The sequence below is a fragment of the Chrysemys picta genome, chromosome 2 (assembly GCF_011386835.1).
Source record: "Chrysemys picta bellii isolate R12L10 chromosome 2, ASM1138683v2, whole genome shotgun sequence".
NCBI lineage: Eukaryota > Metazoa > Chordata > Testudines > Emydidae > Chrysemys > Chrysemys picta.
Window position 1 is genome coordinate 163474754 of NC_088792.1, and position 19677 is coordinate 163494430.

The 19677-nt window shown below is 40.2% G+C and overlaps 1 protein-coding gene across 4 annotated transcripts in view; it reads left to right on the plus strand.

The window, feature by feature from the left end:
* LOC101942705 (disintegrin and metalloproteinase domain-containing protein 18) overlaps positions 1-19677 on the plus strand; it is a 95968-nt gene that overhangs the window by 31134 nt on the left and 45157 nt on the right. The window contains exons 15-24 of one of the 4 annotated variants that reach the window (XM_065584713.1): positions 566-674; positions 1510-1693; positions 4851-4931; positions 5938-6055; positions 8512-8671; positions 10066-10098; positions 13214-13281; positions 15022-15083; positions 15639-15717; positions 17430-17506. In XM_065584713.1, the coding sequence (XP_065440785.1) occupies positions 566-674; positions 1510-1693; positions 4851-4931; positions 5938-6055; positions 8512-8671; positions 10066-10098; positions 13214-13281; positions 15022-15083; positions 15639-15656 (833 nt within the window). In that variant the 3' untranslated portion in view covers positions 15657-15717; positions 17430-17506. Of the gene's footprint in view, positions 1-565; positions 675-1509; positions 1694-4850; positions 4932-5937; positions 6056-8511; positions 9846-10065; positions 10099-11497; positions 11635-13213; positions 13282-15021; positions 15084-15638; positions 15718-17429; positions 17507-17647; positions 17826-19677 lie in introns of those variants that run through there. The other 3 variants (XM_065584716.1, XM_065584715.1, XM_065584714.1) reach the window with 3 other exon arrangements.

The window sequence follows — 19677 nt, forward strand, 5'->3', positions numbered from 1 at the left end:
AGAACAAGCTTTCCTGCTTTTTCATCTCCCAATTGGTTTCTCAACTTTGAATGAACTAGTTTGGAACTGAATTAGTTGAATAAACTGAAATGTATAAATTATTCTCTTTGCACCTGAAGAAGAGGCTACTGCTGTCTAAAGCTGGTTTAAGACTTCAACAAACTCTGGTTCCAGGTGCTTAGTCAGTGACTTCCACCAGTTCAGTGGTTTGACTTTCTTTAAAACTTCAGCAGTAAATGTACTGCTTAATATTATTTTTGTATTTAATTTAAATGATTACTAGATTATAGTAAATTTAGGCCTTAAAATAGGTTGTTACAATTTGAAATTTAATTTTAAAGTAAGTTTATTTTTACAAAGAAAACTGTATTTAATTTAAATAAAAATACAGTTTGAACAGAAAGATATCTGATTTTTTAATACAGATTTTTATCCTTCCTGGTTTTCTCTAATCCATGTATAGCACCTAGGTACTGCAATGATAAGTATGTTAGAAGTACTGATAGATTAATAAATGATTTAGTGTTCCTTTTAATTATACTTAATCTTATCTCAAAACTTACAGGTTCTAAAAATGCTCCTCTTGCATGTTATGAAGAAATCAATAGTCAAACAGATAGGTTTGGACACTGTGGGAATGATCCGAAGAAAGGATTTCGAACCTGTAGTTGGATGTATGTTTTTAAGGAAAAAACATATTTATTTTCTGCTTTCCTCTACTGTATGGTGCAAATGTTTACTATCCGTTCAGGCTACTTTAATTTCTTTATAAAATTTCCATTTAGTCTCAGGTGTTCTGTATACATTAGCCTTGGCCATTCTCAAAGAACGTGCAGTTGTTGAGCATCTAGACCTTGATACTGTAGCATGGAATGCAAGTATTAGCAGAAGCTGTGCTTGAATCCAAGTAAGGTTATTGACTAGGCGTATTGCTCCACAATGCCTTGCACACCTGCTTCCTCTTCCACCAGAAGAGCACATGGTACATAAAGGTTGAGGTGTGGACCGTGAATGAACATAACTGAAAAAAAACATGACCTTAAGTTTAATCCTTGCATGTCCATGAAGCACAAAACTATTGGGGCAGGGATGGTGTCCCTAGCCTCTGATTGCCAGAAGCTGGGAATGGGCGATAGGGGATGGATCACTTGATGATTTCCTGTTCTGTTCATTCCCTCTGGGGCACCTGGCATTGACCACTGTCAGAAGACAGGCTACTGGGTTAGATGGACCTTTGGTCTGACCTAGTATGGCCATTCTGATGTTCTTATATGTGCCCCACTGTGGCCTCATTCCCATTTGCAGGCAAGAGTACTCTGGTGGATTTGCATCAGTTCTCTCCTTATTTCAAAGATCAGTCTTCTGCCTTCTTTGCCCTGCTCATGACCTTTATATCGCTCTAATATGTGCAATACCCCATTTGTTTTCTACAGTTTCATTTTTCTAATGTATTGCTCAATCAGCTGTCACATGTATCATTTTATTTTCCTCTGCTATTGAATTTTATAGGGATGTCACATGTGGAAAGTTAGTTTGTACATATCCAAGTCGCATTCCATTCACTAAAGAAAAAGCTGCTATCATTTATGCTCAAGTGCGCGAGCATGTATGTATATCTTTAGATTATATGAAGCCACCCACAGAGAATGACCCTCTACTGGTTAAAGAAGGCACAAAGTGTGGGCCTGGTAAAGTAAGGAAATATTTTATAAGCATCTAAAATGTCAGTATGTATGTGGACTTTGTAAACTTGATTAAGTTTTAGAAATATTTACCCTTTGGCAACATAGCTCAAGGTTATTCATTATGATGTTTTATTTACTTACTCATTTAACTCCAGAGGAAAAATTTCAGTCTAGAGTGATTATGGATGATTATTGTAGACCTTTAGAATGATAGATGTCATCTAGTCCAACCCCCTACTCAAAGCAGGACCAATCCCCAACTAAATCATCCTAGCCAGGACTCTGTCAAGCCTGACCTTAAAAACCTCTAAGGAAGGAGATTCCACCACCTCCCTAGGTAACCCATTCCAGTGTTAGCCACATGACTAATCCCTGTGCCTTGTTTTAATTCACTATAATGTATTTTAAACTGTGTTAGAGAATTACTTTATTACTACTTAATCATCGTTATTATTTGTTTTACAGTAGTGCCTAGAGGTCCTAGTCCCATTGTAGCTGGTGCTATACAAACATATATAAAAAAGACAGTCCCTTCCACAAATTGCTTACAGTCTCAGTAATTGTCATTAGGGGGCTGCAAAATAGTGTTACCCTAGTTAAGTGTACAACCATGATCATGTTCTAAGTCTGATTTTGGATTCCTCCCTCCACCATTGGATTCCTCCCTCCACCCTTGCATCTGAAGAAGTGAGGTTCTTACCCACGAAAGCTTATGCTCCCAGTACTTCTGTTAGTCTCAAAGGTGCCACAGGACCCTCTGTTGCTCCCTCCACCAATATATAAAATAAAATCAAGGTTGAAATGTGCTGTTTTAGGGGAGAAGATAATTTAAAAACAAATATTTACTAAAATAATAAGCAGTGGTACAAGTGGAGAATCCTGGCCAACACAGGCACTGAAAAAGGCCTGATTTAAGAAGGCGTTCAAGTACAAAGTGACTGAGCTGCTAATAAAAATATGCAATCTCTCTTAAAAAAAAAAACACCAACTAAATCAGAGGATCGGAGAGTAGCAAATGTTGCTTTTAAATGAGTCTAGGTGTGATCCAGGGAATTAGAGACCTGCAAACTTTACGTCTGTACCTGGTAAATTGGCTGAAATTATAATTAAAGATGGAATAGTAAAATATCTGGAAGATCATGAGATGATAGACACTAACACTGTTTCTGCAAAGGAAAATCATGTCTCACCAACCTATTAGAATTCTTTGAATGTGTCAGTAAAGTAGTGGATAAAGGAGAACTAGCTGACATAATTTATTTAGACTTTGAAAAGGCCTTTGACAAAGTCCTTCCCAAAAAGCTACTAAAGAGAATAAGTAGTCAGGGGGATTGAGGCAAAGTGTTGTCAAAAATCACTCCTAGTGTAGAAACAGCTTATAACAGCAAAAATCTGCTTTTTCAGGCATAGCTTATTCCAGTCCTCCTGAGCGAAATAGACTTTACTGGCAAAAGTAAACTGGCACAGTGTTGCCAGTACAGATACTGCATCTACAGTAGGATGGTGCAGGTATGTCAGTCACAAACCAAACCCCATCACTCTCCTGAACAGAGCTATGTTGAAAAAAATGTGTAGGGTAAACCTGGCCTAAAAGACAGGAAGCAAAGAACAGTTTTAATCATAGCAAAAGATTAACAGCGGGATGCCTCATAGTTCTATATTAGATCCAGTTTTGTTTAATATATTTACTAATGATATGGGTGAGCAATGAAGTAGCAAATTTGCATATGACACAAAGTGATTTATAGTAGTCAGGACCAGAGAAGACTGTGAGGAACTTCAGAAAGACTTAACCAAGCTGTGTAAGTGGGCAACACAATGGCAAATAAAATTCAATGTTGGCAAATGCAAAGTAAAACATATCGGTGGAAAATATGTACTTCTGATACACTCTGCATAGTTCTACATTAACTGTGTCAACTCAGGAAGGGACCTGAGCATCACTGTGGATAATTTATTGAAGACCTCTGCTTAATGTGCAGCTGCGGTCAAAAAACTGAACAAGATGTTAGGATGCATAAAGAATGGGATGGAAAATAATATGGAAAATATTATAATGCCATTATATGCACTGATGGTAAACCTTTATGTAGAATATTGTGGGAAGTATTGGTCACCCTATCTCATAAAGGATATTACAGAAGTAGAGGGAATTCAGAGAAGGGTGACAAGAGTGATTAGAGGCGTGAAAAACTGCCATATGAAGAGAGATTGAAAAGATTAGGATTGTTTACTTTAGAAAGGAAATTAATAAGAGGGGACATGATAAAAGAGTAGAAAATATTGAATGGTCTAGAGAAGGTAGAAATTGAACACAGCCCAGAACAAAGAGTGATGCTAATCCATGCCACCCAGGGGGAGGCTCAGAGTCGGAATTCCTGAAGCTCCCGAATGCACATGGGAGCTCCCTGCTACTGTACCTCGTTATGGGGTGCAGCATATTCTTCCATCCCTTTGCCCCATGCATTAGTCTCTCTCCACAGATCAGTGCAGAGGGGGTATGAGGCCATGGCCCTGCTCTCTTTCCCTTTTGGGGTGGATTGTACCCCGGGGTTGCAAGGAGGAAGCAGTCCCTGGACTCTTTGACTCCCTTCTCCAACTTGGCATTGCCGGCAATTGCAGTTGTGTGTGGCCCATACTGGAGCTGCACAACAGAATGAAAAAAGCACCTTGCTTTTCTTCCTCCCACATCTCATGCACCCCTCTAAGGGTAAGGCACAAAGTGGCCCTTAGCAATGGACTCAGCAGCCAATGGAATATAAACTATACCAGAGGAGGAAAAGAACACCAGCAGTTACAGTAGTACTCAACTTAAGAAAACATGTATTGACAAATCAAAGTGCTTTTGCATTGTTTTTAAAAGTATAAACATACATACTATTTGTAGATGTGGTTATTAACAGTATCTTTTCTTTTATTGCAGTTTTTCTTGAGCATCCCTTCTTAATCTGCCACTCCTATATAATACAGGCAGCAACAATGAAATTGTCTTCATTCTGCATTGCCAGTTACCCTTTGGCAAGCATTAGAGTATTTCCATAAAGCTGTAATATGGCCTTCCCCTTCTAGGCTTCTTTTCAGAGCATGCAGCCAGTATACTGAATGCTAAGATTGTTGGACTCATTTGAATTGGAATTTTATGCTATGGGTTTGTTTGTTGTTTAGGTTTGTATAAACCGCACATGCCAGTTTTATGCAGTCCTGGGATATGATTGTAATCCACAAGTAAAATGCAATGGTCATGGAGTAAGTAACAATAATATTACTATTTTGGTGTTACTGCTTCTATTAATATTGTTCAGGAAGTTCCTTCTTTATGAAACCCCATTTTGAAGTGTCTATGGATTGGCTGTAAAAGTCCTTTTGGGCTTACACTTGGGGTCCAAAATCACAATACCACTGACAGTTATTTATGGGAATAATTGAGTAAAATAATTTACACCATTTTTCTTTCTTAGAACCAGTAACAAAATTAGAATGTGAGAAAGAGATTGTTATGCACAATATAATTATGAAATGATTAATTGCTTGGGCAGATTAGTAAAAGAAAAAATCAAATAAGGGTCAAGATCTGTATCTTTGAACAGGAGGGAACTGCACATGACCACATTAGTGTAGATTTATAAAAAATGTAACATGACTGTAGACAGTGGGAGGAACCATGCTGGTGTAGTGGATTGAGGACAGGAGGGAAAACTAGCAAGTCCCTGAGTTCTAATTTCAGTTTTGCCATTACCTTGGTGTTGACCTTGGGCAAGTCAGTCCACCTCTCTGGTCCAAGGAACAGTACAGTATAGCATACTTGCCTCACAGGGGGTTATGCTTTATATTTATACAGCTTTTTGAGGAGGTTAGATGCTGTCTTATTTTCAACTCATTGTCTGGTGTATTTTCTGAAGTGTCAGACTGTTCAGTAAAATTTGGGCCTCACCCTATCCCACTAAAGTCAATGCAAAATTCATATTGATATCAGTGGGAGCAGGATTAGTCCTTGGTCTAGCTAGAACAAGGAGGTTGACAAGAAAAGTGTAATCTCAGAGAACTAGTCTTCAACCTGTGATTCGTGACCCCTGGGAGTCCACACACTATGTCTAAGATTTCCAGAGGGCTCTGCGCCTCCATTTGAAATTTTTTAGGGGTCCACAAATGACAAAAGGTTGAAAACCACTGTCTTAGAAGGTACCCAACAGTACTCATCTCTGAGGAAAACTCACTAAATGAGTAATTTTGCTATATTCCCCTGTGCTTTCAGGTATGCAACAATAAGAAACATTGTCATTGTAATCCTGGCTGGAATCCTCCAGATTGCACAACAAAAGGCTCTCCAGTAGGGGGAAGTATTGACAGTGGGCTTCGATTTTTGGACTCTGGTTAGTAATCCAAGCAAATCTGGGAAATCAAATGCCCTTCATCTCACTGACCTGAATTCAGAGACTCTTCTCTAAATGAAAAAGAGTGGGGACATGATACTTTGGTGATGGGCATCTTAGATAAACATACCATCATAATATCCAGAAAATCACACCACCAGTGATGGGGTAGCTAAGAGGAGAACCTGTAAACTGAAATTCTATATTTTTGCGAAAAAAGAATGTTTGTAATACAGGAAATGAGGAATTTGGTATTTTTTGTGTGCTATGTGGTTACTAAATATTATTATATACTACTGAAGTTGCTGGGATTTTTTTTAATGTATTGAATTTTTGAGGTTCACAGAGTATCCAGATATGTTTTGTTAGTTTTTTAATAAATACAAATACATAAATAATACTACTAGACTTCATTTGCTTAATGACATAGCATCAGATTCTAGTCTCAGTTACTTCTGATTTACACAGACACAGTTGAGGGCAGAGTCTGGCCTATACTTATTAATAGGTACTACCATAATACAAATAAATAATAATAATAGTGTCTGTGTTAATAAAATGCTAAAGTATTATATTATCTTATAAACAGATATACAGCCTCTGTTGACAGATAGATGGCACACCGGGCTAATACATCAGGCTCGGAATCATCTCTTTCTCAACACACTGCTAGTTTCTCCAATTCAACCATATAGTACAAATGCTTTTGAGATCTGGAAAGATATCTGTCATTTGAGGATAAGACTGCATGGAAAAGCTTTCATAATCCCTGCCTGCACTCTGTCCACTTTAGTTAGCACAATCAGTGTCTCTCTTTCTTCACTGTTAAAATTGATCCCTAAATATTTAAACTACAAAATACAAATATTCACTTTGTTTTGAAAAGTTAACTTTAAAACATAATCCATGACTTTGATTTCAAAACTGTTAAGTCTAAAGAAAGTAAAAAAAATACTTTAGGGAATACAATTGTGTGGAATTAAAACTTGTGACCAAAACTGAAACGGTTTGTGCATCAGAAGCTGGTAAAAAAATTCCAGTGTTGGTGAGGAGGGTCTGTGATATCCAAGCTTTACTGAGTAATCCCCCATTTTACAGATTTTCTTTCTATTTTTTTTTTTGTTAAGCATTGTTAATGGGCTCAGCCCTGTACAAGGTACATGAATAAAGATAATCTCTACACTAGAGAGCTTTCAGTCTAGAAGGAGAAATTGGTGCTGCTGTGAATCTAAAGCTTTTACCGAAGATGATTATTGAATTCTGCCTAAACCGCAATATTATTATAATGTCAGTATTTTTTCTAAATCATATAGTCTCAAATGAGGAGTCAAAATTTCACAAGCTCAATGTTAAAGTTGACCTGCAAAGGTTAAAAAAAAAAAAGGCTTGTGTCCTTTATTCTGCTTTATGATGTATACAGAAGGTCTGGAATTGTATGTTAGTGTATGGTGGGTCTTTGATTGATTTGGATTTTTTCCTTTCAATGTATGCCAAAAATTCAGATCTTACCAGCCTTGTTTTTCCTAGAAGTCTCTATTGATGATCAAATAACTAGTAAATATGATTGACTGATTAGAAGTGATTTTATTCAAACTATTTAAAACTTTACTTCAAACACCTAACAAACATTCACAAGAAAAGCTCTTTTGTTAGTTATTCAACATCCTCCTGAGCTCCCAAATCCACTACTCTGGGTCCTTCCAGCAAAAACAAGGGAGAGGGACAGAAGACTTTATATTCCTGATATATCTAAGATAAAAAAAAGCAAGGGAAACATATTTCAGGCCTTTTGAAAGATGAGCTACTTTCTTGAGTTGGGAGCTACATCAGATGCCCCTTTAGGGAGAGCAGTATTACAATTTCCAGTCAGTTGATCCTCCACCATATCCTTTTAATTGGGTAGTAACTGCATATTAATCTTCCAAGAGCAAGGATGTGCCTATGCAATTTCATGAACAAGAAAGGAAGGTTACTGGAGTTCCTCTGCTCATCCACACTCATGCACCCTACTTTGTTGGAGTTTTCAATCAGCCTTATAATTGTGTGACTGGAACTAAGGGACGAGTGAGTCTGTCACCTTTCAGTAACCTCAGTTCTGAATGCTAGGTCCTGAGGCTGATTGTATGTGGTCCCAATAATTTTACTGCTCTAAATGTTTATGCCACAGACTGTGTATGTTGAGGCAATATATTCAGAGAACTTCATTCCAGTAAGTAACCCTCATTTATTATTAAGCCATGACTATAAATGAGATTCAGGAAATGAGTAAACTTGTACACAAAGTTATCACAATTTCCATTTTTTAACCAAATGGAAACAATATTTTATTCTAGAAAGGACTGTATGCTTTTATAATCTCAGATAACGTTCTCTCTCTTTCCCCTTATAAACGACACAGAATGCTGGGAGTTGAGCAGCTTGGATTTGTGAAGTCTGTTGTGTGTTTTCCTTTCTAGATATGATCTTAGAAAGAGCTTCCCAAAACACTTTGAAGAATTGGCTGCTGCTAAGTTTCTGTCTCTTTCTGCCTGTCCTTGTTGGTTTTATCATCATGATTGTAAAATGGAATGATTTGAGTAGATTCTGCTCAAAGGAGGAGGACTCACAAGCCGATGAGTAAATAATTTTGTTCACCTAATTAACTAATTCCAAGCCTTCATTTACAGAACTGGGATCTCTCTAGGCAGTGGTGGAGGTGATGAGTTCATGAGCAAGATCATATGAATATGAGATGGTTGAATGGACAGTCAGTGGTGTGCATTGGGAACTGTATGCTTTTAAACTTCTGAGACGATTTCGTGAGCATACACAAATGGAGCTGGGCAATAATGGACATACCATGCTAAATACGCTGTTGCAGTAGAAAGGACAGTAACAGAAAAAACTGATTTCAGAAAGTCAGGCCTGTAGCTGTATAAAAGGAGTTAAAGAAAATTGGCTTGAATTCAGTAATACTTGGGAAAATCACAATGGAAAAAGGAAAAATTAAATATTTCAGATACATACAACTGTGGCTTCATATGCCGTTGAAAACTAAAAAACTTGAAATGCAACCAAAATCCACCAGTCTAAGTGGAAATGTGAATAGCAGTGTGGGGGACCAACTAAGGGCATTTAAATTGTATGAAGAAAGAGAGATCTGCAAATTAGTTTTAGAAAGATGGAGCCAAACTGTGACTCAATCTACTACCTTGGGCCCTTATGCCTGTGTCTCTGTCTCCAGTCCCATGTAAATAGGCTTGGAAGGATTAGATTTTCATTGGTGTCAGTAAATGTCAGTTTCACCGAACACACACCAAACAACAGCAACAAAAATTTCCATCAATGGTAATCAAAATTTGCCCATAGGCAAAGAAAGGAAAATGATTGAGAACTTATTAGACTGTGATTTAAAGGTATTTAATATGGCTATTTTGACATGTGATGTTGACATTTTGTTTTAATGCTCAGAAAGTTTTAACTTGTTGAATCTCAATGTCTACTGTCATTAAATAATTATTGCCTGACCTCCACCATAACTTTCTACAACTGTGAAAATGTAAATGAATACAGATTGAAAAAAAATTCTTAAAACTCATAATATTGCACAACTCTGAACATTTAAATAGGTAAAAGTAAACATTGATATTATCCATCAGAGTTGTAAAAAAATAAAAATTTAATTCTGCCAAGGCTACATGTAAGTCATGGGCACAGGGATTTGCACTAACGGAACCTGATGCAGGACAGGGGCCAAAATCAATATATGGCATTTTCATAATAAGTTGGTTTTTTTTTTTTTTACAGAAATTGCACTTTGAAAGTCTTCCTGTCCTGCAGGAAAATAATGTATTTTAGAGGAACTCTATATTCGTCAGTAGAATTCACTTTAGATAGCAAGAAATTATCTTCTGAATTGCTGGAATTTTAAAGAGACAGAACTGAATATGCTCTGTAGTTTCGAGACTATGTGAAGCATTTAATTCGTTTTAAATAATCTTCTCTCTCATTTTTTAAAAATCTAAATCTAGATCAGAAGACTTGAGCCTGTCAGACAATCGAAGGTAAGTTTCAAATATGTAGCACACACTCTCTCTCACACTTTACCATTTACATTTTATTTATTACTTGTATTACAAAAGTACTCCAAGGCCCCAATCAGGGTTGGAGCCTATTGTGTTAGGCACAATTCAGGAAAGAGGATAAAACACAGATTCTCTGAGAAAGCTGGTCAGAAGTGGTGTAGTTTCAATACATACCGGTTTATTCTTCAAAATACTGTCTACTCATTATGCCGTAGGTTTTTCTAAACGTCTGTTCTGGAATATCCATAATTATATTTGTATTGGTGAAAAATATAAACCTCATAATGTTATGTTGTGTTTGAATATTTTTACAAATAATCAGTGGCATGCAATGTATTAGATCAAGTGCATTTTGTTAAAGCTGTTTGTGCTCCTAATGCTGAACTATACACATTAAGGAAATGCATAAGCATAACAAACAAACATAAATCCCCTTTTGGCCTGGTTGTTCTATTTAGTTGTTGTTGCTATATGCAATGATACGTCTGTTCCCTTCCCCGCTTTTCTGCCACAGTATGTAGGTAATAGCAGAGACCTGAAGACTAAAATGGACCAAGCATAAACCGAAGCTAGGAAGAGAAGGCTGAGATCCTGGTTCTTGGGAAGAAAAAATGAGACTAGATTATAGTTGCAGTGATGTATTTTATAAGCTGTTTTGCTTTTGTGAATAAAATATAGCTTGTCCATAAAGTGCAGTGTAGTTAGTGCCTTCAGGTAGCTCTAGGTGAGTTCTCCTCCCCACATGCACTGCACAGAGGATGGATGTGTGATAGATTTGCCAACATAATGCGAGAGATGCATGTGTTAGCGCTTAGCATCCCAACACAGACACCCCCGACGGTGCACCACACCTCCCAAAACCCCCACAGTCTCCACCTCTCATACTGCCTCCAACACCCCTCTACACTGCCCCCACCTCCGAACACCCCTCTACACCGCCCCCACCTCCCACACTGCCCTACCTTCCAACACCCTTCCACACTGCTCCCAACATCCCCCACACCTCCCACCAACCCCACTGTCCCCACCTTCCACATGGCCTTCAACACCCCTCACACTGCCCCATCTCCCAACCCCCCTCCACACTGCTCCCAACCCCCCCTCCCAGCACCCCTACAGCCCCCCCTCCCAACCCCCCTCCACACTGCTCCCAACCCCCCCTCCCAGCACCCCCACAGCCCCCCTCCCAACACCCCTCCACACTGCTCCCAACCCCCCCTCCCAGCACCCCCACAGCCCCCCTCCCAAGTGCTCCCAACCCCCCCTCCCAGCACCCCCACAGCCCCCCTCCCAGCCCCCCCTCCACACGGCTCCCAACCCCCCCACAGTCCCCACCTGTGTGTGAGGGAGGGGGGCCGGGCCGGGGTTCGGTCTCAGTCACGCGCTGCCAGCCGGCTCGAGGCCGCAGGAGGCCGTTTCACCGCCCGACCGTTCCCAGCTCCAACTGGCGCCGCCTACCCCGCACCATGGGACCCGTCCTGGCGCTGCTCCTGGCCCATCTCCTCCCCGCGCTGGGTGAGATCCTCACCACTGCCCCCCGCCCCTCCGGGAGAGCCCCCCATGTCACTGCCCCCCCCCGGGGGAGGACGGGTCATGTCACTGCCCCCCGGAAGAGACCCCCCCTTGTCACTGCCCCCAGGAGACATCCCCCAATGTCACTGTCCCCATCACTGATCCCCCTGGGAGAGACCTCCCTCACTGTCTCCCATGTCACTCTTCCCCACCCCGAGGAGAGACTCCCATGTCACTGCTCCCCCCCCCCGTCCTCCCCTGGCCAGGGAGACACTCCTCATGTTACTGCCCCTGCCAGGGAGAGGCCCCCCCTTGTCAGTGCCCCTCACCCCTCCGGGAAACATGGCTCATGTCACTTCTCCCCTGGGAGAGACCCCCCCAGTCACATCCCCCCCAAGAGAGACCCCCCATGTCACTGCCCCCATCACTGACTCCCTGGGAGAGACCTCCCTCACTGTCCCCCATGTCACTCTTCCCCCCACCCAGGAGAGAGAGTCCCCCATGCCAATTCTCCCCCATTCTGGGGAAAAGAGATCTACCTTATATCACTGCCCCCCTCCTTCCGGGGAGAGAGATCCCCATTTCACTGCATGGTGTTCTGGCAACTGCCCCCGCTTCAGGGATAGGACACCCCCACCCCCCGGTGTGTCATTCTGTATGGGTGGGTGCTGCGAGAGCTCTTCTGATGTCACTGGCTCCCTGGAGACAGACATCTCCATGCCACTTCACCCCCAGAGACATCAGCTCTGTTCCCATGTCACTGCTCCCTCAAGAGCCACCCTCAGCACTGAGAAGCCTTCTGCTGTACCTCCTACAGCTCCCCTATCCCTGACCCTCCAGGTGAGAGAAGAAGGGAGAGGCTTGGTGGAGAGCCAGACCTCTGAGGTAAATTAATCAGGGAGTTGAATCCTGTGAGTCCCAGGCCCTGGCAGATTTTGTTCTCTCACCCAGTGTTCATCATTATGTGTTCCAGGAAAGATCTTTCGTGTTGCATCTCTCCAAGCAGTGTAGCACAACAGGCCTTAATGGAGGTGACACTGTAGAACTGGGAACAGCGAGACAGGGCATGATGGGCCAAGAGCCTGCAGAAAAGGGGAGAGCTAGAAATCAGGGCATTGATAAAGCAATTTCACATTTGACACAAATTCAAGGAAGGGAGCAAGGCATTTAGCTAGGTGAAGGGAAAAGTTTTAAGCTTACATTTGAAGAAGAAACTTGATTGGATTGGCTCAGAGGGAGAAAGTGCCAGGTAAACAGGCAGCAAAAATAAAAGCTTAAAACCTTCCCCCAGTTTCGGCGAATGAAGCAGAAAGAGAGGAAGCCAAGATTAGAGGAGTAGTATGCGTTTATATGGGGAATAAGGTGGATGTGGACCCAGAGCAGATTGAAGAGAGAGTCAGTCAAGCATGCCAGACACCAAGATGGCAGTTTTATATTGCATTCAGAAATGGAGAGGAAGCCATGGCTGGTGATTGAGATGGGAGGATGGATAGGAAGGAACAGTTTAGGCAGATAGTGAAGGGTGATGTATGACAGGGGGAATATTAATAAATATAGTTAGTGAAGATTTTTTCTTCCCTAGGTTCTCAACGAACATTTCTGCAAATCATGGTTCCATGGTCAATGCCATCATATCAAAATGGAAATCAGGTATTAGTGCTTATAATTAAGAATAATATGGACTCGTATATAATAATTTTGCTTAGCTGAAGGTACAACTAGAAATCCTTCTGTGCACAAATTCTTGTGGCTTTTATAATTTGTGTACCATCATGAAATATTGTACAGTCAATCATCTTGATATACTGACCTGGATATGGCGAAGTGCTCGAGCATTTAAACTTTTAGATTTAAAGGGGAGCTGCAAATCTCTTGTACAACATTTTTTAAAAAGTTTCAGCTTCCAAAATCTTACAGGTATTGGCATGAAATTTACTGGCAGTCTTAGTCTTGTCAAATGCAAAGTAATGCTCAATGAAGGACTAATTTAAATTATTTGCATGTATTGCAGTGTTTTAAATTAATGTAATGTCTCAGGAGAAAGATCCCCGTGGTTCATTGTGAATATCTCATTGAAATCATTTGCTCAGAGTTCAGCTCCGGTAAAAAAAACCAAATAAAGTGTATATAAATAATGGGATAGAAATAATACTGAAAATATTATCCAATTACACAAATTGATAATGCACTCTCACCTGGAATATTGCATTCAGTTCTAGACATCTTGTCTCTGAAAAGTGTTACAGAAATAGAAGAGTTCTCGAGTTGGGCAACAAAACAGTTCAACACATGGAAAAATTTCTGTATGAGGAGAGATTAGGAGAGTTCAGTTGAGAAGGAAGATGAACAAGAGGGGACATGATGATGATGATATGTATAAAATAAGAGCAAGCACAATGAAATATTCAATGGAAATGAAAGGCAACATATGTGTGATTGCTAAAAGGAAATAAAAGTTTTATTGGATAACATAATTTTTATAAGGGATATAAACCCTCCTTATTCAGGGTATAATCCAAACACTAATGAAAGGGAATTAGGAATAAATTTAATTTATGAGCAGGTTATTCCATAATGGTCCACTATACTTCTTGTACCTGCCTTTGATATATCTGGTACAAGCTATTGCTGGAGATAGGATAATAGACTAGACTAGTACTGGTCTGAACCATTATGGCAATTCTTATGTAAATAATTTGCACATAATGTTACTTGTTTTTTAAAGTCTAATCATTTTTATTGATGATTGTATTCAATTATTTTTAAATGGTTTTACAGTCACTTTTATGATAGCTGTACATCATGATATTAGGAACCCTGGTGGGTTTGTGCTCACTTGCACTATCAATATAATTATTTGGTTCCCATGAAAATAACTTCCTATACTATATCACTTTGTATAGAAATTTTATTGCCACATAAAATGTTCTTGTAAATTATATAGTGTATACTGATATGTGATTTTGTCCCCTGTGGTAATTGGAGCAGGATTTCACCTAGTTTATTAATTGTAACTACATATTTTGAATTGTTATATTGTTTTTCCTTTTAACATTTCCTCCTTCTCCTTAGCTGTGGTTGCTTATAGACAAGGAGCTTTTAAAAGGAACATATGATACAGTTTAAGAAAGAAAAGATTGAGTCACTCTGCACAGCACAGAGCTTTGGAAGGGCACAACACAATATGTTTTGGTAGATGTCAAGAGGGGTCAACCCTGGTCTGGTGTATTTTAATCTCAATTGGTCCATTTCTCTTGAGAAACACTTGCAGTGTACTTCTTCATTGAGCACTTTAAATTTATGTTAATGTTTAGTAGATGCAGAATTATTGAGCTATTTAAAATACTGTGTTAGTAAATCTCTTTTTCTCTGTCATTCTGGATGCGTTAGAACCAGGTGTCCTATGTTATTACAATAGAAGAGAGGTCATATACCCTTCACCTGAAGCAACAGTAAGTGACTGACTTTCTTCCTCACCCTTTGGCTGGGTACTGTGTGATCTGCTATTATAAATGTTTCTAATAAATCCTGTCAGGTATTGGATGACTTGTTTTTAACTTCCCTTTGTTTTCCAGTCTTTGATTATTATTTTTTGTCTGTAAGAGTCCAAACTTATACTTCTCTATCTTGTTGCTTTAGCCTGTTATTCTTATTATTATGCACTGACAATTGATGAGTAGGAAATACCCTCACAGATCCTTGAGTTTCAAGACTTAAGGAGAAGATTGAGAAGCTGACTGGCAAACAGCAAAAGAACTTGGAATCCTCAGAAGGGTTTGTAGCTGTGTACCTTGAAGGCTGATCATTACTGTCACCCCATCTAACTCAACAATTTTCCAATCGGAAAGAAAATATAAAATATTAAATTGTGACTCAAGAAATTGAACTAAAGGGTGGAAAAAATCATTGCAGCATGCTGAAATAAGTGTGAGTGCTCTTTAATTTTTCGGGAATGTATAATACTTATTTTGGAATTCAAACTTTTTTCTTTTCTTTTTTTTAAATAGAGTTTTTTTACCCAATAATTTCAGGGTGTATACTTACAGCCAAGAGGGGTCTGTTCATTCTAATTTCCCACATATTAAGGTAAGATTTATTTACAGTGTCTTGCAGGTTTAGCTTTTTCAAAATAGACTCGCTGTTAGAAATACTCTCTGGGGATTTTACTTATATTTTTAAGTATTAAAATGACTCTCCTGTTGGAAAGTACCTTAGACTTTTCTTATTTATTGCTAATCCTGGTATGGGCTTCTTCAATGAAAGGTACAAATATCCATTAGAATTACTAAGAGTAAAAATTATTATTTTCAAATTTAGAACTGTATTAAATTAACAGCCTTATCAAGAAAGATCTGTGGTAAAGGCACTACAACAGAGTTTTAGAGTGGGATTTTCTAAAGCTGTTAGTGTTGACCTAATTTTGTTCCCATTAAAGTTAGTTGGAGTGGAGTGGAGTGCCAATGCTGAACATTTTTGAAACTCATAAAATCAATAGCATAATTGTGAAGATCTCAATTATATGTAAAATCAAAAGAAAAACATAGATGTAAAAGAAATATGGGTTTCTTACAATCCTGAGCATTTCACTATAGATAATATTAGCTTATTATCCATAAACTGTTCTCCCCAGATCCCCAAAGTCGGATTTAATCTGCAGTTAATGGCAATGGCAGATGCTAGTTTCAGAAGAGCAATGCACCCTAAGCTTTTCTCTTTAATATTATCGACAGGCTAACAGTACCTTCTCAAAGTACTTGCTCATAGTATTAGAATATTGGAGAGGAAGGATGGTCCAGTGATTAGGGTGCTAGTCTAGGACTTGGCAGACCCGGTTTCAAGTCTCTCCTCAGCACAGGCTTCATGTGTGGCTTTTGGCAGGTTACTTAGTCTCTCTGTGCCTCAATTCTCCATCTGTAAAATGAGGATAATAGAACTTCCTTACCTCATGAGTGTAAGGTGACCAGATAGCAAGTGTGAAAAATCGGGATGGGAGTGGGGGATAATAGGCGCCTATATAAAACAAAGCCCCAAATATCGGGACTGTCCCTATAAAATCGGGACATCTGGTCACCCTACATGAGTGTCATGAAGATAAATACATTGAGATGCTCAGATACTGTGGTGACGGAGGCCATACAAGTACCTAAGATAAATAGATAATAGTTCCCGAAGAGTGAAGTTCAGTAGAGGGAACAGTACTGGGTTTACAGTGACACCGTGGCGTCAGGCCCACACTCAGAAGGGGCCCTGGTGCCTGGACTGCGGCCCTGCCCCTGACTCAGCCTGTGCTCTGCCCCTAGGCTCTGCTCCCACTCACCCTCTTCCCCCTGAGGCCCCTCCCACTGCTTGTTCTTCTCCACCCCTCCTCTACCCACTGCTTGCCCCTCTCTGCCCCCCCTCTTTTCTGCTCCCTCCCCTCTGTGTGTGAGTGGTGGGCGGGGCCTTGAGGGAAGATGCAGAGCAGGGCCGGGCCTTGGAGCAGAGCATGGGCCAAGTGCGGGGTGGGGTCCACAAAAGTTTAATTTGGCCCTGAGAGGGGTACAAAGACAGAAAAGTTGATCATTTGGAATTTTCCAGTTCACTCATATCTACTCACGTTTACAGATGGTGGGCCCTTTGTCCCCATATACTTTTCATTGGGAGCATATCCTTTAAAGTTAGAGTGACAACATAACCTAAATAATTATGGATGTGCACTGCCTCAGCATTTCAATACTAAAATGATTTCCAGCTCTTGGGTGGTGAACTCCCCTTACTGATAAGTAAGCCATTAATTTTTCTTAAATTATTTTTTCTAGCGTGATTGTTTCTACAAAGGCTATATTGCAGGTTTTCCAAATTCAGTTGTGACACTCAGCACCTGTTCTGGACTTAGGTAATGACATCACTTTTATTTAAATACAGAAATTAAATAATTCAGAAGGTTTTTTTGCATTTACAGTATCTGTTGCCTTTCAGACTGACTGTGATTTCATTCAAACTATGTTATAGCTTCACATAATTTTGGCTTTTTCAGAGGGATACTGCAATTAAAGAATGTCAGCTATGGAATTGAACCTTTGGACTCTACACCTGGATTTCAGCATCTAGTTTATCAAATATGGAATGAAAACATAGAGAGTCTGCTTTTTGTAGAAAATGATTCTGTTATATGGAGTGAAGGGATGACACGAAAGCTGGATACAGGAATAAAAGTAGGTGCTGGTTGGTTTGCTTTGCTGAGAAAATGTTTAATATGTTAATACAGGGGTCGGCAACATTCGGCACGCGGCTCGCCAAGGTAAGCACCCTGGCGGGCCGGGTCAGTTTATTTACCTGCTGACGCGGCAGGTTCGGCCGATCGCGGCCCCCACTGGCCGTCCTGGCCAATGGGGGCAGCGGGAAGCGGCACGGGCAAGGGATGTGCTGGTCGCAGCTTTCCGCTGCCCCCATTGGCCCGGAACGGCGAACCGCGGCCAGTGGTGGCCGCGATCGGCCGAACCTGCCGCTTCAGCAGGTAAATAAACTGGCCCGGCCCGCCAGGGTGCTTACCCTGGTGAGCCGCGTGCATAAACGTTGCCGACCCCTGTGTTAGTATCTGATCTACTTTAAAATTACTACACTAAGTATTTTTACCCAAATTCTTTTCTCAGTTACACTTGTACATCCTCAATAAAGTTTGTGGGGTTGCGTGGATGTTACTGAGGGCAGAATTTGTCCGTTTGTGTTTTGTCTGAAAGATAGGGCAGAGCCACTGCACTGTGGTAATTTTGGTTTATTCAGTATGTCTGATACTCAGACACTGGACAACTCAGTTGTGGTAAGAACAATCTTTTACCTCTTCTGGTTGGGTATCGTGATAACACACATTATCTTCCTGGACCGTGGATTGAAGCATAGGGCTGCTACATGGCAAGTAGAAGCCGTTACTTTATTAGGAAAGAATGTAGCTGGGAAGCAATGATTCTTGGATGCTTGTGGGGATGTGATCCAGTACCCTGAACTGGTTTGGGAGATCATGATGTCCACCTTGCTCATAGATGTAATATTACTAAAGGGGATATTCCCATCTCGATGAGGAGGGCTTTCTGCACACAAGCCCAATAACGACAGGTGAGACAGCACAGCTGAGACCTCACATATTGGACTGAGGATTAGACTCCTAAATATCCTCCCTGGATCCTCAATCTAACATTCAGCACCTGACATAGCTTTGGGCACCTGAAAATTGGTAGTTCTAGATTTAAATAGCGAGTCTAAGTACATAAGTACATATATAGACAGTCTCCTTTGATATTTTTGGATCTCTACCTACCACTTTCACTTCTCAACAATAATGCCCCTACACGACTGGTTAGAAGGGTTTTCAGCCATGCCCTCAGAGAACCACGTAGCTTTGTCTCTTCAGACTTTTTATGTGCTGATCTAAATTACTAGGTCAAATTGGGAACTAAGGTGAGAAATTAAATGATGCTGGTGCCAGTGACTTGACAGTGCAGTGTGCATGGCAGGACACCTAACTATCCCACCAGAGAGAGAGTTGTGGATCTAGGCCAGATGGGATGTGTGGATTCCGCACAGAAGTTTAGTGTTTAAGGTCTTGACCTCACATAATTTTCCCTTGGGCAGAGGAGACCAGTTCAAGTAATCTTTGAACAAATTTGGCTCCAAAATGTCAGATTTTCATGTACATGTTGCTTCCGTAACTTTGGTTCAGAGGTTTTACTAATAGTGGAGAGTGAATGTCATTATCAAAATGATTCTCAGCTGTGAGATCACTTATTAATTTAAATTTTCCCATTATTATTCTCCTTTTTAAAAATTCTAGTAATTAAGTGAAGTCCAACTCTGTTGATGATTTTAGAATCGTATACATTCCTTAATTTGTGACTTCTAAGAAGTCCAGGACTATTTCCACAGATTGATTTAATTGTTTCTGAATTGTACTAATTAAGCTTGGGCATTCACTATTCTTGTTTTGTGACTTCTGCTCTCTGTGTCTCATTTACACTGCTAGTAATGAGCACAAGAGGTATAATGTAGAAGTAATTCCTTAATATACTTTTT